This window comes from Motacilla alba, chromosome 10, assembly GCF_015832195.1.
Source record: "Motacilla alba alba isolate MOTALB_02 chromosome 10, Motacilla_alba_V1.0_pri, whole genome shotgun sequence".
Classification (NCBI taxonomy): domain Eukaryota; kingdom Metazoa; phylum Chordata; class Aves; order Passeriformes; family Motacillidae; genus Motacilla; species Motacilla alba.
The window spans coordinates 18,415,763-18,441,047 of record NC_052025.1 but is presented as its reverse complement, the minus strand read 5'-3'; the positions used below and the strand labels follow the sequence as shown (position 1 = coordinate 18,441,047).

The following is a 25,285-nucleotide window of genomic DNA, read 5'->3' as shown; positions in this document are numbered from 1 at the left end:
GATTTGATTTGAGAGAGGATCTCTGTGCTGCCTCTGCCTTATCTCTCAGCTGGCCACATCATGCTTTCTCTGCCTGATATGCACCATTTCATCCCTAATATAAAAATTCATGTTGGTATTTGTAATTGTGCAAGTTTTATGAACTCTTCTGAGGATGTGTGCGTTCATTATCAGTGCAAGGGGGAGTAAAACTTGCACTGTAACATGAATGAATGTGGTGACTGACAAGGCAGAATTCAAACTGTCAGGTCCATTATTTCCAGTTTATTTCTGTCTGTCTGTGTACTTGTTGGAGCACTCAGAGTAAAACAAAAAGCTGAGGTTCTTTTTCCTTCTTTTTTTCCTCTACTCTAGCAAATCCAAGCAACATGACAATGTTTATGCCAGAAGTATCCAGATCCCCTCAGGAAGAAGACAAAATGCCTCTGGGTCAGAATGTACAAGTCACCCTGTAGCAAGGAGCATCAGTACTTTTGGTCCTTTGGAAGAAGATGAGAAGGAAAACCAGAAGATGAGCCATATCATTCCTACTGGTAGCCTGCCTGCTACTTTGCAAGGACCAACAGTGTGTAGTTTTTCTACCTTAAAAGTCATTTTTTCATGTTTGCCATAGATTAGAGATATGTGTAACAGCATGAACCTTCCTAAATTACAGTAAATGCTAGGTTGTATTATTTAAACTAATGCTAGTTATAGCTTTTAGGTGTTGGTGTGTGTCATAGGGAACAAAAGCATTTGTAAGACCTTGTAAAGACAGTTGCATTTATTACATTACTTACAATTAATGGCATTTTTTCTCTGTTCCTGCAGGATTCCTTGGGCCTGGAATGGCGCTTGCCTAGTCCTGATCCTATAACAGTTCCATACCTCAGTCCTCTCGTGGTATGGAAGGAGCTTGAAAGTTTACTTGAAAATGAAGGGGATCATGCAATAACAGTGGCAGACTTTGTAGATCATCACCCCATCGTGTTCTGGAATTTGGTGTGGTATTTCAGGCGCTTGGACTTGCCCAGCAACTTACCAGGATTAATACTTTCTTCTGAGCACTGCAATAAGAACTCCAAGGTATGGGATCTGATAGGAAACACTGACGTATGAGAAATGGCTGCTTTCCCATATAGGAAATCATTACATGATTCAGTAACTCTTGGAAATGTGTCTTGCACTATGCTGGGCCCAGTCCTGAATTGGTAAAGAATGTGTCAGCTGAGGGAAGATATTCAAAACTCTGGAACATGCACTCAGCAGTCCTTGTGGGGGGCCCGTGTTTAGCTCTTACTCATCCCACTGCAATTTGTGATCCTCGGTTTCAAGGAGGATAAGTTGCTCGTATTTGAGTAGCTAAGCAGTAGAAGGAGGAAGTTTAGATTTTAGGACTGTAGAAAATAGGCAACACACTCATTTGCCATGTCACTGATTATCTCACTAAGATCTAGCTTTCTGTATGTAGTTTTAATAGCAAAGCTTTTTACCGTGAGACCTAGAGATTTGAAGATACCTATTAAATACAGAACTCCTTTGTCATAACTTTGTAATAAAATGTTTTTGGGAATTCTCCTGTTCAGATTCCACGGAACTGTATGTCAGAGGACAGTAAATATGTCCTTATTCAGATGCTATGGGACAATATGAAATTGCATCAGGATCCAAGACAGCCTCTGTATATTCTGTGGAATGCTCAGAGTAAGTTTTGTTCTGTGTGGATTTTGGTGCTATTTTTTAAGAACAGTTTTCATTTTGAGCAACTGAAGCATGTGTGTTGAGAAAAGATGTCTTTGTGGATAGTTCACACGAGCTACAATACCGATTTTTGATCGTACTGCTTTTTGTCTTGCAGGTCAAAATCGCACTCTTTTGTTTGAGAGTGAGTGTTAAGTTTGGTGTTGCTATTCTCAGTTTGGGTGACTTGTTTTGGGAGGGAGGCTGGTTTCTGTGCTTAGCAGTAAACTGCTTGAACAAGTTTTAGTTTTCCAGCATTTCTGTTTCAAATCATTGACTGGTATTGCCAGCGGCTTTTTCTTCACTGGGATGGGAGGAATGAGAGGGAATACATTTCATTGATGCTGATCATCCATTTAGCTCATGTTCTTATTTTTAGAATTTGCTTACTCAGAGTTTTGTTGCTGGTATTGGATCACACACCTGAAAATAGCTCATGGCCATTGCATCTATTGAGTTTTCTTATGTGCTTTGTGTTCTACATCGATAATTTTTGACTTGATGTTTTATTCACTGCATATGTGTCAATATTTTCACAGATCCTGTAGCCTTTTTTTAACAACTCTGTACTTGCTACACAAAGAATCTGTTTATTCTTACAGCCTTTCTAATGTTTTTCAGCCCAGAAGTACCCAATGGTCCAGTTATTACAAAAAGATGATGACTCCTTTAACCAGGAGCTCTTGAGGAGTATGGTGAAAAGCATTAAGATGAATGATGTGTATGGACCAATGAGTCAGATACTGGAGAGGCTCAACAAGTGGCCACATATTAAAAGACAGAGGTAAGACCACCAGCATGCCTAGCTGGAGCAGAGTTGGGCAATAATCAGCTTAATAATGTGACTTATATTTTCTAAGTGTGTTTTTTAAGGAAAAAAAAACAGTGTTTTTCACCAGTGTTTTCAAAATTTATCACTCTGGTAAATTTTTTATGGTAACTTTCACAAACTTCATTTTTCCATGTTTTACTTCTTACTTTTTCTTCTCCCCCTCCCCTTTACAGCCACATCTTTTTCTTACCTCTGAGCAGTGGGAACTAGGGATTGTGTATATTTTGTTATTGAATGTTATTTATAAATTAGTAGGTGTTTTAAAATAAAAACCTTACACTTATTTCTAGGAATACAGAAAAGGAGCTAAGAAAGGTTATGTCTCATTTAGGCAGGGGTATTTTTCTATTAGCAGTGGAATTGGTGAACATTATTCCCGTGAATTTTCATTTCTTGCCTGGATTTACTGATTTATACCAGAATATACAACAGGCTTGTCAACAGCTGGAGCATTGACAAGGTGTTTATTTACTTGTCTGCCTGCTTTTTCAAGCTAATGTGAAAATGCAGAAAAGCCAATTCCCTGCCTGGTTAAATTTTGTGGAATTTGGTTGAGTGTTTAAGTGCGTGTTTCTCTCTGCATGCACTTGGTGCCACTTCCAGGGGACCTACCATGGGTGATGTCCATGTGTAAGGAATCCAGGGCATTCCCCAGAGCTCAGAAATGACAATATTTTGGAGGCACAATCAGGAGTTATGTTCAAAATGCCTGTTTTTTAATAAGTTGTCTTTAAATGCTTCAATCTATTTTTAATATTTTTTGTGCTGTATCAGTGCAGTGTATAAACTGGGGTTTTTACCATTTCAGGAGTCTATACAGAGAAATACTGTTTCTTTCACTTGTTGCCCTGGGAAGAGATAACATTGATATAGGTGAGTTCTGCCAACTATTCAAATGAGCACAGATGATGAATTTATGCAAACTTAGTTGTACAGCTTCCAGAAAAAAATAATCTGGAGATTAGATGTGTGCTACTCTGTGGTAAGTGCCAACTAAAGAGGACTTTAGAGATATTTTGTGCTGATAAATGCAGCTGTTGTGGCATTTGGGTGGTGTTTTTGAGCTTGCTATCTAAAGTTGTTTTTCCCTTGCTGCAGATGCTTTTGACAGAGAGTACAAAATGGCCTATGATCGTCTCACCGCTAATCAAGTGAAGAACACTCATAACTGCGACAGGCCACCCAGCACTGGAGTGATGGAATGCAGAAAGATTTTTGGAGAACCATATCTTTAAATGTACCTGGCTAAAGAGGTGATATCTATGACGTATCCCTGTGTAAAATAACCACTTCAGTCACAAGGAACATCTCAGTCTTCAGTGTTCAGGAACGTGCGTGCGATGGACTGTGGCAGGAGGCCTCGGGAAATTCGGCCTGGCTGCGGATGTGGAGATGGACAGAGAGCAAAATGGGCCAAATATTATTTCCCTGTCCCTTGTCCTTTCTGCAAATCGGTGTGTGGAGAGGCAGGTTCTAAACAAAATCAGTTCTCTGACTTGGGACAAAATATTACAGCTCCCTTAAAAAAAAAAAAGAAAAGATTAAGTAACAGGTGGACAGAAACAATGCACTGAAACTAATGTGAGCGAAGGAAATTCTTCAGAATCTATTGTTTACATAGAATATTCATGATGTTATGAAGAGCATACAAAGTTGTATTATACATATTTTAAATTGTTTATAGTAAGTTGATATTTTTTTAATTTTTTTAAATTACTGGAGTGAATTTTAAATGGACTTGCTGCAGAAGCAATACAGTGCTTATTTTTTTTGCAGTACACTGCTATTTATAGTAACTTGTCCAGTTACTTTTTGAAGAGTGATTTGTTTTTAAAGCAGAATAGAAAATGTTAACCTTCACCTAGACAGTACTGGAGATCCAGGATTTCTCTCATGCACACTTGGAAAACGTGTTACCACAGCAATCAGAAGGAAGGTATGGTAAATTTTGCAAAACTCTAACAAATACACTGATGTCTCTGCGAAACACTTCTGTAGAAATCTCCTCTTCCTCTCGTGTTCCCTTCCCTCCCCACTCCCCAGGAAAGGGAAACCACACTGAAGAGTCCTATGGATTGTGCTACGGAATCAGCCCATCTTAGCTGTTGGCATTTGTTAGTGTGGCCTCATTGCAGATGTGACCTGGAGCAAATGCCAGCCTGCAGTGAGTTCTCCGTGAACACGCAGCGCTCAGAGTCTCTGGCTGTGTTTGGAGCACTCAGTGCAGCACCACATAATGCCCATCCAAAGCTGCTAACTCAAGTACATCCAGCAAACTTGCTACAGGGAATTATAGGGAATGTAACTTACTGGGGCATATTGTGCATAATTAAACATACTTGGAATGTTCTGTCTCTATTTCACAGGCAAAACAACTTTTTGTTTTCTCTGAAGAAAACTGCTATATCAGTCCTTGTGGTGGAGTCATGGCTTTTGCCTCGTGTTTTCTTGTTCTAGACATTTAAAAAATGTTCTGTGCTCTGTCACATAGCAACTCCTCACCAGAAGGTAGGCTACAGGGAAAATATCAGAAGTCTTGCATGGAGGTGGGAAAACAGACATCGAAATGTATAAAACACCCTAAACAAATCATGCTTTAACAAATAGCTTTATTTTAAGTAATCTTAATGATTTTCCACTCCTAATTTTAGTTGTTGCTGTTATAATACTTCCAAATATTCAACTGTTACAATAGATTTTATATTGCAGTCTGCCTACCGGTAGGTGTTTTTAAAAAATCTTTAGTTTGCAAGTATAATAAACCAGCAATACTTGGGCAGAAAGGTGATAAACTTTAAAGCTCACATTTACTTTATTGAGTGAAATAGAGCGAGCCTTAGAGGCTTAAATGAAAAGTAATGCTGCTATGAAGCTCTGTAACCTCCTCGCAGACCTCTGTAAAGTTGTAAGAAGAAGCTGCCCTAAGAGGAAAGGATTTCAAACCTGTAGAGCTGCAGGTATGTGCTGATGATAATTGCAGGATGTAGTCTTGGATCTTGGATACAGCTTCCACTGGGTAATGCCTCTTCTCTAACGTGCTGCTAATTATGTAGCTGGCCTTTTTGAACGTATCTCCCCACCTGAGGTGGAGCTAGCAATGCTACACTTACAACATCTTTCCCATTTAATTTATTTTAACGATTTGTGATGCTCTTTTGTACTGCCACGCTTGTACAGTATCCTTGTGCATGAAATGAAGCTCCTTTTCTCACCCAAGTACAAGGTAGAGATATCCTCTTCATTCCTCTGAACTATTGTGAAATAAACAGGCTATTTTTGAACACATTCCCTGTAAGTACCCCTTAGTGTGCATGGCTGCTCTGCTGTGTGCAGTAGGAATGCTGCATTACCATGGAAATCTTGCCTCCAGTAGTTGCTGTACTTAAGCTCATAGCTGGGCGTGCTGTGGGAAGGTCGCGTTCCCAGCTCCCTGCAGTTCTGTTTCCCATTTGCCACTGGGGCAGCCACTGTTCTATAGGATCTTCAAGCCATGAAAGGAGAGAGAGCAAGTGCTTTTTCCAGAGCTGCCGTGGGGTGTTAGAGGGGCTGAGCTATGACCCAGCTTCCCACTCCTGTTCCGGGGTGGCCGAAGAGCCGAGCCCGGTCCCCATCCCCACGGCGCAGGTGTGGGGGCAACGCTGTCACACGTGGCCCTTCCTCCATCCCAGTCCCAGCCTCCTTGTAAGGACTTCCAACTGCCTTCAGACTTATAAACCAACCAGTTTTACTTCTTTCCAACATCCCCCAGCACTGTCAGGGAGTGGATACTGCCCTGGGAGCAGGGCTGTCCGTGCAGCCTTCACACAGTCCCTGTGTCCTGCATCCCCGGCGTGGCTCTCCCGAAGCGTTGCCAATGTTAATTTGGTGTGCTTTTAAATTACCCTATCATGTAGTAGCTCATCAAGTGAAATCATTACACTTAATGAATTGTTTTATAAAGTCTGTTGCAAGTCAGTCCACTGTAGAAATATATAAAAACAGCGTCAGAATAACAACATACTGTAAGTGGGAAATTTCCCTCATTTGAGTCACAATGTTCCAAACATATCCTGAGGTTGATAATTTTTAGAGCATCATACAATTCAGTGCTGAAACAGTTTTCAAATCTCACTTTCGTTATTAGAAAAGCAATTTGACTATATTTTCCAATACCAAAAAGATGAATAAATAAAATATTTGAGACATATTTTCAATTTAAAATTTTGTACGAACTGAATTTTCTCCTTTTGGGTACTAAATAAGGCTTATGTCCAAAACCTGAAACAAAGGTTTTACATTTGCAGTGCAATATATATTTTGCTTTACTTATGGTTCCACTGGAATAATTATTGGAGATTAAATACTGAAATGTGAATAGAAATTGTGCTGTTTCTCTGACAGTGCTGTGTCCCATTTGAGAAGGCTTGCTGTTGGTACAGTTACAGCCTGATGAATTTGACTTCCACTGGCAAATTAAATGATTTGTATCCCAAGAAAGAGAATTCCTGCATGTAAAATTTTAGTGTAACAAATGGGAGATGCAAATAGTAATAATAGAGAGGGGTATTTCTGGATATTATCTCACTGGGATTTAAAAATGGTACTTTGTTAGTCTGCAAGCAGCACTTTTTAAATGAATGGTTGTAGATTTGTAAATATGTAATGTTTAAATTTTATTTACCAAAAACCAGTATGTTGGATGTTTGCTTTGGTTTGTAGTTCCTTTAAAATATGCAAAGTCAATGTTCACAATGTTAAGGTTTTTTTCTGTCTCATCCAAAAAAAAAGTTTTACAGTGAGTCAATAAAAAGCTTAAAATCTTTCTGGTTATTTTCATTAACATTTTATTAGCTTGATTAGAGTGACAGAAATGTCTGCAACTCTTAACCACGTTGTGTGCTCCCATGAGGTGTTAACAGTAAACCTCTCAGGTTTGGTGATGTCAGTGGCATGTTTTCATCTTGTCTATGTAGAAGTCAGTGTTAACAAGAGGAATTAGTGCTGGTTAAATAATCTGTACCTGTCAGAGATTAGTGTCAGGATGAAAACAAACCCCCAGCATTCAACTTCTTGTTGTATTTGATTCCTGGCTTTAGTTTTGATTAGAGGCAATGTGCTGTTCTAACCCCTGAGCCTTTTAGTCTTTTGGCAGCAAGATGTAAACCAGGTGACATCACAGCTGTACCAGTGGCACTTCACAGGAATTTTAGGCACTTCATTGCAAGATCTGGTACAGATCTGAAAGGAGCTCCATGCAGTTTGAGGGAGTTCTCTGCTGAGCTGCAGACTGTGTCCACACAGGGATTTTAGGCAGAGCACTTCCATAAAGGCCCAGCCACATCAGTCTGATTCTTCTCCTATTGAAGTAAAATTCATTGATTTCAGGGAGTTTGAGCAGTTCACTGACTAATTTAAAGCATGTTCCTGAAAATTTCCTATATTGAGTAAATATTATGTGGTGAAAATCAGCTCCTTTAACTTGAGAGGATCAGCCATAGTGAAAATTTGATGCATCTAAATTCTATCAGCCTTTCCACAAGTGCCTAAGTGTGTGCTGGTCATTTAATACTGTTCTGATCCTAAAGAAAAACAGTAGAGGCTGACACACCAGTTAAGATTGATTTATTTTTTAGCATGTTAAAGGTACCTTATTTTCAGTAAGTTTGTTACAATTCTGGTTGCTTTTTTTTCAGTAGAACAACTGCTACCTCAACCCGCTTTTGATGTTGCTGGATCCTCACTAACATCTTGGAGTGTCCACATGTCATACAGATACTGGGCAGGATATTATCTTGTCCTCTAACATCACACTGATGATCAGAAACACAAAGTAAAGAGCAAACATGGTGAGCCCCAGTAATTTGTTCATTTTCCATTTACAGACAGCAATAGAGAGAATCACAAACAGGAGCATGAGGAAAAGGAGAACAATTGCACAAAACAAACCATTGCTGCTGACTGCCACAGGGCTGAGGCCATTGAAGATAGAAAAAAGGAACCAGGGAACTGGCAGGCTGCAAGGAAGGGAAAAGTAATTGAAATAAATGTTTTAAGGCAGTTCATTATCTGCATCATAACTAAGCAATTTTTTCCAAACTGTTACAGGGGAAAAATGCATTATTGTATTCAATATAGCTCAACATAAATCTAAACTGGATGTTTTTCCTGTCAAAACTGCATTTGGATAATGCTTGCGCTATCATAATGCAATCCAAGAGTAAAATGGTTTGGAAATAATACCTAAGAATTAAGTGCCTTGGTGAGCTGTAATAAAGAAATGTCCTGATGGTTTAGGATGGGAGATCCAGGCACTGATACTGACCTTCCCCAGGAGCTGAATGTCTCTGAGTGACCAAATAAGGCTGCTGCCTGTATAGCTTGGACATTAGCCAAAGAGGTCTTGCATTTTTGTCTTGAAAAATTGGTAATTTTGTTTTGATTGGTGATTTTGTGAATTGGGTGAAGACAGTGGGCTGAGTTATAACAGTTTGTCTTTCCTGGCTGGGTTTGGATTGGGGTTGGGTTTCTTCAAAAGGAACTGGTTGCTCAGCTGCCCTTGACTTAACTACAGCTAAAATGAAATTAACTGAGGCATGTTTGGTGTCAAACCAGGTGACTTTGTGTTTCAGCAGAAATGCAGCTCTTAGCATGGCCCTGGTACTCACCCAACAGTGATGTCAAAGATGTTGCTGCCCACGGAGCTGGACACAGCCATGTCCCCCAAGCCCTTCCGGGCCACAATGACACTGGTGATGAGGTCAGGGATGGACGTGCCTGCTGCCAGTATGGTTAGCCCCATAATTTCCTCTGATATCCCAATTGTTTCACCAACCTAATCAACACAACGTTGGGTAGGGCTGTTAGCAGTGGAACATGGAGTGTCATTACTCTGTGCAGTGTTAGGGTTTGTGCCATATTTGAGTTAAAGTATTCCAAGTCCTATAAACTGTCCTATAAACTAAAAAGGGCAGCATTTTCCTGCTTTATAGGATTAATAAGTTCCATTTTACTGTTTGTTGATTCTGGATTTGCTCTGTAGTGGAGGAAATCTGACCACATTGATGCCAGCACTGAGCCAAGGTCAAGTCAGCTACAGCACAGTTTTCCTGTCCTCAGTCCTCCCCTTCTGGATGTTGTCTACCTTTGCAAATTTAACATCAGCTGTGCAAGATCTAAGGGCCTTTGGAGATGACAGTCCTTGGATTTATGGCATGATCAGATTACTGTGCATGTGCAATATATCACTCAATACAGACTGGGGGGCTGTTCCTACAAGGTGGAAATATTATTTCCCAGAATACCAGGTGAACATTAAGATGGGGGAGGGAAGAACATTTAGCAGCTTCCAGAATCAGAACCTATATTTTCCTAGAATTTTAATTAGGTAATGGATAATTATGTTCTGCACAGAAACATCCGTTAATGAAAAGTCAGAATTAAGATAAATCTTGATGGTGCTTTTCCTTTCACTGATGCACAAACTCCCTTGGAAGCTCTCAGAAATGAATGAATCTTTGTCAAATCAAAAAAAAAAAAAGAAATCAAAAATTCCCTTTTGGGTTCTAACAAAATAAAGTTTCTACTGTTGTGATGGATGACTGCAGCTGTAATTCATCAGGTAAAATGCCACAGTAACACTGTCCCCACTCTCCATTTACTTGTTATGGAATGGGGATTTGCAGAAAGAACAAAACCTCTCACCTGGTGAGCCCACCACACCATGAGATAAGAGAATGCAGCAATCCAGAGGATGGATCCAAAAAATGTGATGACAAAGAATTTTTTTGATTCCTGTTGAAATCAAGTTTGAAAAGAAAAAAAAGAAGTTTCAGGGAAGTTAATAGCCCCCATTGAAAACTATTCACCTGAAACACTTCACTGCAATTGATTGCTTTAACTTGGACCCTGGTCTGTTTGCTGTTTCTCAGCTTGATTAGGTGACCTGTAGTTGCTAGAATTGTGGTTTATTAAATTAAGTCTCTGGAATGACATTACACTGCAGCTAGGGCTCCTGTCCCACCCCTGCAGCAGTAACAGCCCTTCAACTATGCAGAGACTGCAGACATGGAAAAATGGACCCAGGGACTCTGGCCCAGAGGAAATCTATAGCTCAGTTAATGACTCCAGGAGCAGAAGGAAGGTGGATGCTTACCGAGTTTCTGACATCAGGCAGAGTGCTCCAGAGAGGAAAGACAATGGGAAAGAGGAAAAGGTAAATTGCTTGTTTTGTCCTTGATTCTGGCCATTCCAGAGATAAGGGCTCATCATTTTCATCACCCTCTGTGCTGTCACTGTCGCTGTCCTCCTGGCTCTCAGAGCTGCTGTCGTCTGAGGTGTCACTGCTTGACAGGGGCTGTACCTCAGAATAAAAAATCAAAAAGCCAATATATTTTCACACTAACAAGGAGATGCAGTTACTCACTGTGGCCTCACCTGAGCAGAGCTCACATTTGTAACCTGCTGAGGGCAGCCACAGCTCTTGTGGGACAGGACCCAGGCACCCCCCAACCCAGCAGCTGTGTATTGTTAACTAATGGGCCACCTTTTAGAAACAAATTAAATATTTCATGTCCTTGAAAAAAATTTTTTTTTCATTGGAACTGCCAAATAACATCACCCAAAAGGGATTCAGGGAGCAAAACAGAAGAGTCTGCTGGTGAGCACAGGACAGGCATGTACTCTTATGTCCCCTTACCCTGGAGTACCCTCAGCAGAGTCACTTGAGGGGATGATACTATCTAGTATCACTTGGTGTCATAATTTGGACCCAATTTGTGTTTGTAAGCCAAAGTGTTTCAGCCAGCATCTTAGATTACTACACACAGAGCCTATTTATAGAGGCCAGTGACATGGGTTGGGTCCTGTCCCAACAGCTCTGGAGAGGGAAGAAGGAAAGTACATGGGAAGGTCAGCCTGGGTGGGCACTGAGTGCCTGTGCTCCTGATTTTGATACCTGTCCATCCTGTGGCACATCGGCCTTCTGTGTGTCTTTGCTGGGCTCAGAGCCACTGGCAGGAGTTACCTGGACGCTGCTGGGTGCTTTCTTTCCCTCTTCTGCAAAAGCAATAAGAAGGAATGCTGGTTTCAGTCATCCTGGGGGGGTGGCCACCATATCAGGGCATCACATTCCCTGTGACCACCAGGGTCTGAGCTCCCTACCACAGTGGTGGCATTTCAGGTTAAGTACCCTCAGATTGCTTTGGTTTGTTGTGTGTCCTCCCTGACTGCTGTGATTATGTTTGGTAAATCTGGGCAGAATTTGGCCCACCTGGAATAGAATGAGACCTTGGTGCTCCTCTGACCTTCCATACAGAACTGTAAGGAGCAGGGAAATGCTAATTACCTCATCTACAGCTGATGGGCATTTCTTGGTTTCTTTCTGGATTCTGAAGATTGTGTTAAAACCATCCTGAAAACCCAGAAAGGATGTGAAGCTTTGCTTCTCAGGTTCCCCCCCAGCTCCCCCCTCCCTCTGTAGAGCACAGCATTCTCCAGGGACCTGATACTCTTCAAGGCTTCTGAGAAATGACCAGGATGTGCTGCCAGACTTTAATCCCTGATCGTTCAGTGGGTATTCAAAAGCAAATAGGAAAGTGCTGACACGTACAAAGAAATAACTGCAATGTCCTGCTGTTCCTGCACTAACCTGCATAGCCAAGAGGAACACGGAAACCTCCGTGGGAACAGAGCAGAAATATGGATTACACAGAGCAGGGATGAGGGGGTGAAGTCAGTCTGGTATTTATAGCATGCACCAAGAATTTACTTGGGTTTTAAACAGTGCTTTACTCAAGTTTGGGCTCATTCACCTCCATGAGGTGCTCAGGTGCCTGGGTTGTGTGGAGCTGGGACCTTCCACACCAAAGTTTCTTGGTGTTCAAAATCTTCAGCCTTGCTGGCAGCACAAATCTGTGTTGTAGCACAGGTCAGCTCCAGCTCCAAGGCAGCCTTTGTGTCAGGAGTGACTGACAGAGGGTAGATCTAGATTAAAGGTTAGATAAGAAATGCTTCCATGTGAGGATGGGCAGGCCCCAGCACAGGTTGCCCAGAGAAGCTGTGGCTGCTCCATCCCTGGAAGTGTCCAAGGCCAGGTTGGACAGAGCTTGGAGCACCCTGGGATGGTGGAAGGTGTCCCTGCCCATGGCAGGAGATGGAATGGGATGGTCTCTTAGGTTCCTTCCAGCCCAAACCATTGTACAATTCTGTGATTCTATTAAAGGAAGGGTGCACAGGTCCTTGGAATTGATACAGACACAGTGTAGATTATTCCCTCTGGAGGATCTTCTGTGCCCTTCTGCAAGCATATGAAGGTACTTTCTTTTAACAAACACTTCATTTGCAGAGTCTGCCAAAGAACAGCAGCACCAAATTGCTGTCTTCTGTGCCCTCATTTCCCTCCTGCACTGTTCCATGGCCATTTCCAGTCCATCCTTGCAGCTCTCCCTGCCCTGCCTCACTAACAGCTCCCCTGGAGATGGCTGCTTCTGCCCGTGTGCATCGATCGATTCCTGCTGCATTGTTAGAGCAGCCATCTGTGCCCAGAAACAGCACAAAATTTGTGTTACACCCCAGAGTTTCCTTGCCTGCCCTTGGGCTTTGTGTGCTGGGAAGGTGAGAGCTTGCAGTGCAAAACAAGGCAAACAGTGCTGGCTCTTCCTGCACTCACCTGGCTGGGAGCCTTGTCCTTCCAGGGTCTCAGCCTTGGCCTTGGTCACGTTGCTCAGGATGTCAACCCTGTCTTTAAATTTGGCTGTGGGTGAGAAGGACACGATCATCAGGGGCTGTCACTGCAAAGCCCCCCTGGACCTGCCTCCCCCAACACACACAGGCTCTTGCCCCCTTCCTCCTGCAGGTGCTGCAGCCAGAGCTGTCCCAGGGGTTGTTCTAGCTGTGACCTCAGGTTTTAGCTGCTGCTAGTTGGTCATAGCTGTTGTATTTAACTGCTCAGTGCTACAGCAATCACACCAGCAATTTGACATAGAACTATTTAAAGAGAATCTAGAGTGATGCTTAAAGTTTTAGCTTTTATATTTTCTAGATTCTGTACTGCATTAGTATATAGCTCTGAACTTCATACAGAGTGTTAGCAAGTTCTCCTCACAGTTCAGTCACACAAAACAATCCTTTTCCAGCCCCAGAACCAAGGACAGCATTGCAGCTTCAGGCCCAAAAATACAAACAGCAGCGAACTGAGGAGAGCAATCTGGGAGGATGGGACTGCATAACCTGGAGCTGGAATTGGGTAATTAGGCCCAATATGGAAATGGACCAAAACTTATACAAGTGTGAAAATGTGTGACCTGCTGTCCATCTTGGGTGTAGCCTCAGCCAGGCTCCTGTACTGCCCACAGTGTATCCTTTGATGGCCTTGTAATAAATACCTACTTTATTCCTGTAACACTGTCTAGCCTCTGTTCTAGCTAGCCTCTCAAGGCATCAAGAGGAATGAGAAATCCTTTTCAGGTCAGTAATACAAAGGATACTTTGTAGGAAGAAAATGCAGAAAGAACAGAGGGGGAGTTTCAGTGCAATATCATCTTGTTCGCAATGGACTATTGATTTTTTCTAGGCTAGATTATGAGCAAACTAAAAATGACACCTTCTTCCTGCCATGTTGTGGCTGTTGAAAAGGCTTTTAGGGTGCTGCTTACAGCCTGGGGACCTGATGGGAATGGAAAATAAACACCTTTTATGTTCCAGTTCCCTGGAAAATGATTGATTTTTCTAAGTATACACAAGTGTCTCCTTCTGGAGCTGTTCTAAATTCCTGGTATCCAGGTTCAGCATGGCTCAGGCTGTCTGAGAGATGTTCTTCACCAGCACAGGTCTGGTGCTCTATTTCTGGGACTGCTGAGAGCTTCTTCCACTGTGAACCAAGCTCTGCCTTACTCAGCTGAGCTGCTTTTTTACTGGTTTTCAGTGAACTGTGGAACTGTGTGTCTCTATAGTTGTTTTTTACTCAAATATCTTACTGCTGACTCTCAGTGAAAGTGAACGAGAACGGGCTCAAAGAAAAGCCCCATTTTGCTCTAATCTATATCCTCTGTTGAGCTGCACACCCAGTGACTGAGGGTCACTGGGTTTGCACATGGGCAGTAGCCACAAGAATTGGCCAATGCTGTGTTTGCCTTGTGTGCAGGGCTGTAAAATAATTTTCTCTGAAAGTTTTATCACACTGATTTAATCTACTGTGTTGTTGACTATGCACCCAGAAGGTGCAGTTGTCATATCGCCTCAAGGGCAGGGCCCTGCCATTTTATTAATCACAGTGACACTGAGATAATGGAAATAGCATGTCCAGCCATGTGGGCAGGACTATTGTTCTGAGCTGAACCTTGTAAAAATCAGAAAATTCTGCTGTATATCAAATAACTGGGCCCAGCCTAGACAGGAAGACCTCAGGGGACAAGTCCTATTCTGGTGAGATTCCTGCTTCTGTCTGACAGAAACACCTTTCACCAGCTGGGATTTCCACTGGGCACTGGTATGGCTGGACTGAGATGAAACCATCATGGAGTACCAGAATGGTTTGGGTTGGAAGGGACCTTAAAGGCCATCCAGTCCTACCCCTCTGCCATGGGCAGGGACACCTTCCACTATCCCAGGCTGCTCCAAGCCCCATCTATCCTGGCCTTGGACACTTCCAGGGATCCAGGGGCAGCCACAGCTGCTCTGGGCACGCTGTGCCAGGACCTCACCACCTTTGCAGGTAAGAATTTCTAATCTAAATTATCTTTTCCTCTCCTATGAAAGGCTGGCTGGGACTCAAGAGCCTGACTCTTCCATGCTCCTTGTCAATACTGAAGGTCACTGGAGAGGATGTGAAGTGTTGGCTTCCTTCCCCCTGTGCTCGTGCACAAGCACATCCCTCAGTGCAGGGGTGACCTTTTGCTCCCAGTCTCCTCTAAGCACCGGGCAATGCATCCTTCTGTTTGGCTTTTCTCTGAAGCTGCTGCAGAAGCTCCTGTCAGCAGGGTCAGGGCGGTCAGGCTCAGCCTGAGATTATGGAAATTCAAGCTCCTGGCTCGCTGCCCTCAGCCAGGCCCCAGGCTGGGAGCGCCGGGTGGCGCCCGGGAGAATCTCTGTCAGGATTAACAGATTAGGCCCAGGCCAGTATCCAGTTCTCATGAGATCAGCCTCGTTTAAAAGGGTGGTAATTCCTCTGATACACAATTCCTTCAGGAGGGACTGAGATTGGAGGCAGAGCTGGCTGTAAACTGGCCAGTTCTGCAGGTCAGCACAGGGAGGAAGGATGTCTGTGGGCTCAGTCCAGGCTGTGCCGGATCAGCTGTGCAGAGCAGTGTCCCTCTCAGTCCCCGGGGGCATTCACTGCTGGCAACTCTGTCCCCAGGGCTGAGAGCCCATCACACAGGACATGTCTGTGTCCAGCGGCCCTGAGATGCTCTCCAGGAGAATTCTTGTCCAATGAATTGACAGCATCCAGAATGGACTTCAGGTGGCAACTGAGCTTCTACCTTGAATTTGGCTCTTACATTTAATTCACTCTTTGGCTCTAATATCCACTCTTAACAGGATTGACAACACAATCAGCAGGGAGGATTTTGTCTTTACAGTTGGCATGAACCTGAAGGATTTGGAGATTCTGCTATATAAAAGTAGAAGTATAAAGAAAAAGTCTTGTGATTCCTTTTTCCCCTCTGGATCTGGAATGCTAATGAAGCAAGGAGAAGCTGTAGCTGCCTTCAGCCTTCTCCAGCCCGCAACAGTGCCCAGTGCTCTGGTCTAATTTCCAAAATCATTACCTTGTTAACTGGGGCATAGTGAGGGCAGGCAGCTCTGACAACCTCTCTGCTGGAGCCTTTTGCTCCATTCAAAAAGAAATGTAGGCTTTCTGCTTTGTTCCTTGCGTGACTAGAGTTTAAAGAGTCTGGTGGTAATGCTAGAGGTTCAGAAATGAGAGGGTTCCTGAGCATTTCCAAAATCCCTGCTGCCTTTACTCCCCCAACAGTTCCCTCTGGTGTCTAATGGGATGATCTGGAAAAGATCTCATGCTCTTCTACTCATTTTCACAGGAAGTGGGGAAAAGGACAAAAGAACAAACTTGCTAGAAATTCCTAATTTAAAAAAGGCACATTGAAGGCAAAAAGTTCTATCGAAAATATAATTCAGGATGCCATATAAATATTAGAACTTCTAAAGTAAATACGTAGTCTCTCTAAGATTTAAGTAATGATACCTTCCTAACACAAAAAGAAATAACCCCACATTCTGAACTCAATCCACTCTTCAAAAGAGAAATTTTGTTTCACACAAGGGGTGTTGCAGCTTTGTGTTTCACACTTCTTCTGCATTTCCAAGACCTCTGCCTCTGAAATTTGGGGTTGGAGGCCCAGTGCTGGCAGCTTTTCTGTGTTTTGGACCTTGCTGCCCTGAAACCACTTCTGTGCTGCCCAAATAAAAAGTGAGGGCAGCCAAAAGAAGGAAACCCTACAGAATCCTGATTGCAGCAGGTTCAGTGAGGAACTGCTGAGCAATTGTTTGCTACCTTTTCCTTCTGTTGAGTGTTCATTTCCACAGCCTGTAAGTGCTGATGCTACAGGCCTTGGCAAGAAGGAACAAGGGCCCTTGAGGAAAGATAAATTGCTTTGGGATCATCTTTTATGTGGCAGCCTAATTACAGAAATGTGCCTGGTACAGGGAGAGCTGCACCCACAGCAAAAGGAGGGATGGTGTTGGTGATCCATGGGAAGCAGGCACAGCTGTCCCCAGGGTCCACAGGGCTGCAGGGCTGTTAACACAGGACTAGGAACTATTAACAGAACGTAAGTCCTCATATGCCTTGCAGGTTCAAATCCTTTTCCAGATCCTTCCTTGGGACGTCATTCTATCTCTTTGGCCAAGCTCCTCAAGGCACTTAGGTTTCTCCGTCTATGCATAAATTCCTTTTCTCCAAACTCTCTTTTCTTTAGGTAGGAAGTTATCAGATTAAGGAGTATCTCCTACAAGACACACAGGATTGGGTATATTGGCTCCTTGATTTTTGAGTGCTGAGCTGTTGTAATACCAGTAATTTTATTGTTCTATTTCACAAGGTGGTGTCTCTTTTCTCACAGCCTTGAGTGGAGCAGGCACGTACCTGGGGCAGAGGTTTTGCCATTAACTCAGCGGTGTTATTACAGTAAAGGCTCTGGTTTATAGAACCCTTCTGGAGAGGCTGTTGCAGCCCATCCCCGCTCGGTCCCTGCGGTATCAGACGCAGATACACACGGTCACACTCCCATCTAGTGGTTGCCGCACACACACGAGAGCTCACATCCTGCCGGGCCGCCGGCGTAGGTCGGATATCAGGAAAAATTTCTGCGCCCCAAGGGTTCTCAAGCCCTGGCACAGGGAGCCACCATCCCCGGAGGGATTTAAAGCATGTGTAGATGGGGCACTTGGGGACACGTGGCCTTGGCAGTGCTGGGGGAACAGTCGGGCTTGATGATCTTGAAGGTCTTTTTCAACCTAAATTGTTCTGTGATTCTCTGTAATGAGTAGGGAAGTTCACTTTGAGAGAAAGTCCAAACTGGTCCCCTGGTCCTGTTTATTCCACAAGGCCTGAGAGCAGCAGCCTCTTGAGCAAGGCAAGTGGAAAGCTCCCAGCAGCCTGTTCTGGGCTGAACTGGCTAGGGTTCTCCTTGGCCTAGGCTGCCAACCTCAGCCCCCCGCAACTCTCCTGCTGAAGGGTCCCAGAGTTTCACCAGGGCACCAGCCTGGACCAGAAAGCCAAACTTGTGGTGGGCAGACTCTACACAGACACATTTAGAGGTGTGGGAAGGATGAAAAGGTGCTGAAGGTCTCTGAGTGGCAGCAGCCCCTCAATGCTGGCACTTTCTGATGCTCAAGGCAATGGCACATCCTCTTGGAAGGTTTTGGGTCTATCCTGCTGCTGTTGATAAAACCTTTTGGAGGCACTGGAGGCAAGGAACAAACCCTGATGAGTCTGGCTCTTGTTAGGCTACTGTTGATAACACATTGGGTGCCTTCACTGGAATCAATCAAAGCAGACACTGATGTGCCTTCCTGTCCTCCTCCAGCCTCCTTTGTTCCCTCGATCAGTTTGTACAGCTGGGATTCTGATCTGAAGAGTCCTCTTTGTAACCTCTGTGAGGGACACAAGAGGTGTTGATCTGCTTAGCTTCAATCTCTCTTTGAATGGGCAGCAGATAATCTCTTTAGAACAAGTAGGGCAGTGGAGGGGTGGGGCATATGCTGAGCAAGGAAGAAAAATCTTAAAACCCTTTTTTTTATGTGCCTCACTATTTCTTTGAAAATAAACCTCCACAGTGTGACTGGATTAATGTTAATATAAAGCAACACATTAAAAAGCTGTGTACAAAGACCCTGGTCTGTCTGGAGATGAGGCTTCTCTGCAACCTGGGCAGTTTAAAAGAGGTCTTGGACCTGAGCTGGTCATTCCCTGGCCCTGGGGAGCCATCCATTGCCTGCGCAGGGCTGTGGGCACACTTTGCCATGGCAGTGATGACTGGTGGGCTTTCAGAGGTGTCAGCCTGAATCGCACAGAATTGGCCTCACCATCATGATTAGAATCTCAGCTGGGATTTTAACCACTGTCAAAAAGAGAATTCCTCAAGGGTTTTAACCTCTTTTTGTGCTGCTCTTTCGGGGCTGGGATGAGGTCTGAGCTAAGAGGAAGATGGGACACGCTATGGGACAGGGGAAGCCTGTAACTCATGTTTGCTGCCACTGCAGTCAGAGAGACAGCAGAGATGGGGAATGTCGCCACTTCCAGGGACCCCAGCAGCAGCTGCCACCACAGCAGTAACCAGTCTGGCACAAGGAAAGTAGATATGGCAGGACCAAAACATGAGGCGTTTGTCCTTGCCAGCCACGCGATCGGAAGGGGCACATCCCACTGTCACAGAGCTCCCTGCACTTGACACCATCTGTGATACTCAGCTGCACCCCAAGGGTGAGTTACTGACCCCAAAATACTGATTGTATTCCTAGTGAAACCACTCAGGGCTGTGAACCCAAGGCCCTCTGGTGTGGAGCATCCACTCACCTTCTGCCAGGGGGTCCAGGGTGTGGATCATGAGCTGGACGATGGTGCCGCGCATCTGAGAGTTGTGCAGGGAGGCCGAGCTGCTGCCCCGCTGCAGGGCTGGCCCAGGCTGTGGGAAGGCACAAAACCACTCAGTTCCAGCTTCTTTGTCCTCTACGTCAGACAAGGCCTCTCCAGGCCATGGGGCAGCAATTCAACAGCAGCAGAGGAATCGGTGTTCAGTGTTTGCTACGGGAAAGGACAGACCCCGCCAGCTGCTGCTATGACAGCCCAGGAAGAAATTTGGCCACGAAACCAGGTAAGAAGAGTCACTGTCTGAATTTCTATATGACTGTTTTATAGCAGAGAATGAGCAGCACTCTTCTAGTTAAAACACCTGGGAAGCTTGAGCTGTCTCTTAAATTTATATAAAGTCCTTAAAGGACAGGAGTCAGCCCGGTGTCCCCTTAAGCAAATTGGCCATTGTGCCTGATATGATACAGGCTTTGGTCCAGGTTTCTTGACACAGGAGTTGACGCTTTTATTTATGACCTGACATGGGGAGAGATTCAAAATACCATGAGTTCAGATCCCTGTAAAGTTGCTTAGACCTACCTGCAGCTTCCTCACATCTGGTGGCTTCATTGTTCCATCATCTACAACTGCCCTGCTTGTCTGCAAGCAATGAAGAACAGAAATGACCAATCACCTCTGCTGCTTCATGATCTACTGATCCTTCAGGCTGCTGCTCGTGAGGAAGTGGCACAGCTGACACAAATGTCCATGGATGTTACTGAAAGAGCCGAAGCCATGAACCTCCTCAACCCATTGGCTTAGAAAAACAGGATTCTACCTAAAGCCTCCCAGAGAAGATGCAGGCATCTGGGGGCAGACTCACAACTGATTCCTGCAGCTACAAACAGACCCACACTTCACCCCCAAACATCTGTATCCTTACTCATTTTCCAGAAGAGTGAAGGTTCAAAGGCAGATTTTTTTTTACAGTGATTAGCATTACTTTCCATCATTTATAATTTCTGTGATTAATTTTTCCCAAGGGATAGGTTCAGCGGCTCTCTGTCATGCTACTAAACATTAGGAAGAGTTCTCTGTAAACTTCAAGTGCAGGGCTGGATTCAATCTGTGATGCTTGGTGATGTCCACAGTGATGTGTGTGTGTCACTGCAGTTTCTTGCACACGTATCCCACTGGAATGTAACCCAGGAGCTTTCAGGACTCCCAGCTGTGAGCACTGGCTGAACAACAAACCAGGAGTAGGAAAGAGAAGCAGTTTCTCGATTCTGCACCACTTCATCTATCCTCACTCTCCTTATCTGCTTCCTTCCTTTTCTTAAATGATGTGGAGTGCCAGGATCAGAAGGCAAAGCATGCTTGAGGGCCAGGGACACATCTGACTAGCAGAGCAGTCAGATGCAGTGCCAGGGGACAGTTTGAAATCTGCTGGCATGGAAGTGGGTTTGGGCACTTTGTTGCCAAATGCTGCCCAGGAGAGCAGGCGGTAGTTGCTAAAGCTGCCAGATGCCTTTCTGTGCTGCTGATCAGGTAAAGAGTCAGCATCCCAGCAACACATCTGGCTTCAGAGAGGGAAAAGATAATTTCCTCCAACATCTCTCAGTTGCAAGAGGCTGGGACAGAAGCCTTCTCTCCCCTGTTTATCAGAATTGTTCAATCTTATTCCCAGACCAAGAATGTGTTCCTGCAAGTGTTCTTTCTGAAACTTCTTTTGAACAACCAAGTAAGCAAAATCCCACACATCTTTGAAAGCAGCTAAGAGACATTTAGTAATTGCACAGGCAGAACTCCCTTTTAGTGATGTTCTCTCATTTCTTAGAATCTCTTTAGTTTGCATTTCCCCCATTTTAAAACCATAGTTTTTGACTAGTACCTGTATTCTGAGGTTCAGATATGTGCTTTGTGAAGGAGATGCAGCTTTTCTTTGTGGTTTACACTAAAAGTTATTTCCAACTTGCCCTCTGAATTCTAAGGACACCAACCTTCTGCGTATGCTCTGCTGATGCTGCCTGCACAGCATTTAGCTTCTTTGTCAGCTCCTGCTTCACCCATTGCTCCAGGAACACATTCTGTTTCATGGTGAACACGTATGTGGCATAGGCAGTCAGTAAAAGGAGGCTTTCCCACCAATCAATGACACTGTCTAGGAAAAACAGGATGAGCATCAGTAAGTCTACAATGTAGAATGTGATGTCTCTAAATAAGGGCCACCATGTCAGGTGGAGTATCTGCCTCGAGAAGAGGGCACAGGTGCCAATGACAAAGAGGATATTAAACACTGCTGAGCCCACAATGGTACCGATGCCGACATTGCTGTGTGAGATGAAGACACCTATGAGGGACGTGAAGAGTTCTGGTGCTGATCCACCTGCTGCCATGAAGGTGGCTCCAGCCACGTCTTCAGAGATCTGCAACTTCTCAGTGATCACTCCCAAAGCAGGGACAAAATACTCATCACACACTATGGCCAAGGCCACAAACACATATATCATGCCAAAGATGTGAAGTACAACCCACCCTTGCCTGCGTTCTTCCACACTGAACAGGTCCTGGGGATATTCTCCTTTGGACTCATAGGGTGGTTTTTCATCTGGGGAGCTTTCACTGGCATTTTCTTGCCGTGGTGTTGTACCCACTGACGTGGTGACGGGCACGGCTGGCTCAGGATCCACATAGATGCAGTGCCTTATTTTGGGGGCTGTGGCATTGCCTCCTACAGCAGTCTTGTTGCTGGGGAGGTCCCTGGAGGTCACTTTGGCAGGGTCCGTGGGTTGGGGGGCTCTGTGTGATGCTGGAGGGACAGAGGGGCTGAACTGGAGCTGGCAGAAAGAGAGGACCAACACTATGGCAAGCAAGAAAAGGATTCGGTTCCTCCGTAGCCGCCTCCTCCGTGGTAAATGCATTTCCTAAAGGTTCAAAACTCAGAGCTGTGTCCAGAAGCCACTGAAGACTTCACTTGGTCAGCAGTTTGCTGATCTGGAGCATGAGGAGTGGAACTGCACAGCACAGTTTCTAGCTGATCTGGAGCATCAGGAGTGGAACTGCACAGCACAAAATGGGCAATCCTGCAAAAGAAAATCTGGTGTGAAAAACAAAGAACTGCAACTTTCCACCATTTGGGCAGCAACACTTCCCTGACTGCTTGTCTATTTTTCAATAAAAAGAAATGGATTTAAATGAGTAAAGACAGATCTAGATCCAGGTTTCAGCCTAATTTTTTAGTATGACTGTAGGCTATGCTGATTAATAATCAAAGGTTTGGCGCAAGAGAGTGGAGTTGGCTGAGGCAGTCCAATCCAAGCTGAATTCTCGTTCCACCAAATGCCCATATCCAGGAGCTGTGAAGGACTGCACTGACCAGAGTGCAGCTGTTATTCTGTAATATTATCAATTGGGTCAGCGTGGTGCAGGAGGAGTGGATACGGCTTCTGTCAAGGAACCAACTTTGAATTGCTAAAAATGATGCTCTGAAGACAAGACCAGGCTGTTCAAACCTCCCTGCTAAACCAGTTAGTCACCAAAATAACCTCAGGAGGATGGAAACTGGTTTAGATGTGATGCTGCTCCATGGCTTTCCAGCCTTTCACTCCCCAGGAAACCATCCAAGGAAGGGTGAGGTTTTTCCTTCAGTTTGAGCACAGGGTGAGGAGAACGTGGTTCTAGTAAAACTGGGGGTGCTGAGCAGCCATTTGTTTCTATGACTACATCTTTTCAGGGCTTTCTGTAGAAATCAGAACTGGCAAAGTGGAATTGTAATCATACCTTTTATTAGGGGGTAATTAGCATATCTTGCATAATTATGTGAAGGGAGCATTTAAAAAGGGAGAGGCATTGTAAATGCCAGAGTGACAGTGCCTGCAGCTGTGACAGCACAGGGACAGGGATTTGGGGCTGGACAGAATTCACCCTTCAGCACTGCTTGAATGTTTAACCTTAGAATGACACTCTTTATGGATTATTTTTTCCCCCAGAGTGGGCATGTTACATTATTCTTTAGCTGTGAATTATTCTTTAGCTGTGAATCATAGTTTTCTAAGCCATTCTCAGATAAGCTCTTCATGCAAGTTATCACACATTTACCCTCTTGCATAACACCCAGGGAAAGTTATCAGCCTAAATTTCTTGCAAAACAGGCAATGGTAATTCAAATAGTTGGGAGGATCACTAAGGCAACAGTAAGAGAGGGTCATGGGAGTACCTAAATAAATAGATGGTACAAGCTTTGCTTTTCATACATAAAATAAACATACATGTGGCAGAACAGCACAAGAGGTATAACAAATTGCACGTTAGGAGAAAATAACTTTCCCTAACAAAGACAGGAGAGTTAAAAGGATGGCACAGAGAGAACACAGTTATGCACACACTCCTATTTAAATACTGATTTTACTTCTCTCCAAAACAAGCCCCTTAAAAGATGTTTTGCAAGCAGAAAGAAATCCAAAGCTAGGATCAGTTCTAAGACCTCTGCAGCCTTTCACAACTCCTGACCAGAAGAATTGTTTCTCTAGTCTCGTAAGTTTAGGTCAATTCCTGATAAACTCCTTTTCCCACCTCCTGTCTCAGTAACACGAAATCCAAGCAATCAAACAACCTCCCCAGCCTACCTTCCGAAGGTCTGTCCAGGAGGAAGGGGAGTTCCAGGGGCTGGGTGTAGTGCTGGAAGCTTCTTTGGTACTTAACAGCCGGCTGGGAGATGCTGTTGCAGAGAGAGGCAGGAGAAAATGATCCCATTTTCAGGATGTCTCCTTTGCTGGCAGAGTCCCAAAACAAGAGCGGGTCAGGTGTGAAGGACATGTTAGTGGAGGAATTCCCAATCCAGTTTAATACCCACAGCCCCTAAGAAGATTAAATAGTATTGTATAGATTTGGGTCTATCTCTGAAGCCAATACCTTTGTCTGTTACCACAGGTTATTCTCACTGTGAGGACAGGTGATTATCCCCTTCACAAACTCCTGGACTGAAGCAGCAGCCATGGACACGGATCACCCTCACAGCCCTCAGCGGGTAAATCACATTTATAAACACCTTTAAACACAGAACATGGAGCTGCACTGCGAGGGATCTCCTGCGGCTGACAGGCCAAGTGCCCGACAAGCAGCTCTGCTGGTCTTTGCCACAGTATGTGACCACTTTGCAATGCCAGAGGGAGGTTTAAAACTCCTTGACACCCGGAAAAATCCCTCAGGGCCTGTGCCAGGAGCGCTGAGGCAGAGGGAGGGAACAGGGACTCGGAACTCTTCCGTGGTACTGATATGGTGCAGCTCCACAGGGGAAGAGATAACAACATCCCTGGCCAAGGATTTAACAGCCACAACAATCTAATAGTCAGATTTATTGCAGGGGAATTAGAAATGTATGATTTGATTGTGGGTCCCTCATGGCAAGAAGGATATCGAGGTGCTTGAGAACGTCCAGGGAAGGGAATGGAGCTGGGGAAGAGTCTGGAGCAGCTGAGGGAGCTGTGGGAGCTCAATCTGGAAAAAAGGAAGCTCAGGAGGGACCCTGTGGCTCTGCACAGCTCCTGACAGGAGGGGACAGCCAGGGGGGTCGGGCTCTGCTCCCAGGGAACGGGACAGGAGGAGAGGGAACAGCCTCAAGTGGCACCAGGGGAGGTTTAGGTTGGGTATTGGGAAAATGTCTCTGCTGAAAGGCTTGTTCAGCATTGGAGCAGGCTGCCCAGGGCACCGGTGGAGTCCCTGGAGGGATTTAA

At 44.6% G+C, this 25,285-nt stretch overlaps 2 protein-coding genes across 9 annotated transcripts in view; one reads left to right on the top strand and one right to left on the bottom strand.

Moving 5' to 3' along the window:
* The window catches only part of DENND4A (DENN domain containing 4A), a 48,696-nt gene extending 41,344 nt beyond the window's left edge, over nt 1-7,352 (top strand). For 4 of the 5 annotated variants that reach the window (XM_038146728.1, XM_038146730.1, XM_038146729.1 and 1 more), the window contains 7 exons: nt 355-565; nt 811-1,065; nt 1,566-1,683; nt 1,838-1,864; nt 2,341-2,503; nt 3,360-3,424; nt 3,650-7,352. In XM_038146728.1, coding sequence (XP_038002656.1) covers nt 355-565; nt 811-1,065; nt 1,566-1,683; nt 1,838-1,864; nt 2,341-2,503; nt 3,360-3,424; nt 3,650-3,786 — 976 coding nt within the window. In that variant the 3' untranslated portion in view covers nt 3,787-7,352. The remainder of the gene's footprint in view (nt 1-354; nt 566-810; nt 1,066-1,565; nt 1,684-1,837; nt 1,865-2,340; nt 2,504-3,359; nt 3,425-3,649) is intronic. The other variant, XM_038146731.1, reaches the window with a different exon arrangement.
* A 783-nt stretch (nt 7,353-8,135) lies between these two features.
* Nucleotides 8,136-24,313, bottom strand: SLC24A1 (solute carrier family 24 member 1). Of its 4 annotated transcripts, XM_038146735.1 has the most exons (11): nt 24,179-24,313; nt 22,089-22,636; nt 21,554-21,710; nt 20,154-20,213; nt 19,560-19,668; nt 13,197-13,280; nt 11,484-11,584; nt 10,683-10,889; nt 10,232-10,321; nt 9,196-9,362; nt 8,136-8,544 (listed from the first exon to the last, which is right to left on the bottom strand). In XM_038146735.1, the coding sequence occupies exons 2-11, from the start codon at nt 22,472-22,474 to the stop codon at nt 8,295-8,297; spliced, it is 1,611 nt and encodes a 536-aa protein (XP_038002663.1). In that variant the 5' UTR covers nt 22,475-22,636; nt 24,179-24,313; the 3' UTR covers nt 8,136-8,294. The 4 variants fall into 4 exon arrangements, with proteins under 4 accessions (XP_038002663.1, XP_038002660.1, XP_038002661.1 ...); XM_038146732.1 differs by having other exon boundaries at nt 21,554-22,636; XM_038146733.1 differs by having other exon boundaries at nt 10,683-10,883; nt 21,554-22,636.
* Nucleotides 24,314-25,285: the final 972 nt, after the last annotated feature.

Bases quoted from the DNA above. Each gene is read 5' to 3' on its own strand.
- SLC24A1 (XM_038146732.1), bottom strand. From the start codon at position 22,474: ATGCATTTACCACGGAGGAGGCGGCTACGGAGGAACCGAATCCTTTTC. The intron at 19,669-20,153 runs GTAGGTCTAAGC...GCCTTCCCACAG, and splicing joins CAGATGTGAGGAAGCTGCAG to CCTGGGCCAGCCCTGCAGCG. The intron at 11,585-13,196 runs GTGAGTGCAGGA...TTGCTTTTGCAG, and splicing joins AGGACAAGGCTCCCAGCCAG to AAGAGGGAAAGAAAGCACCC.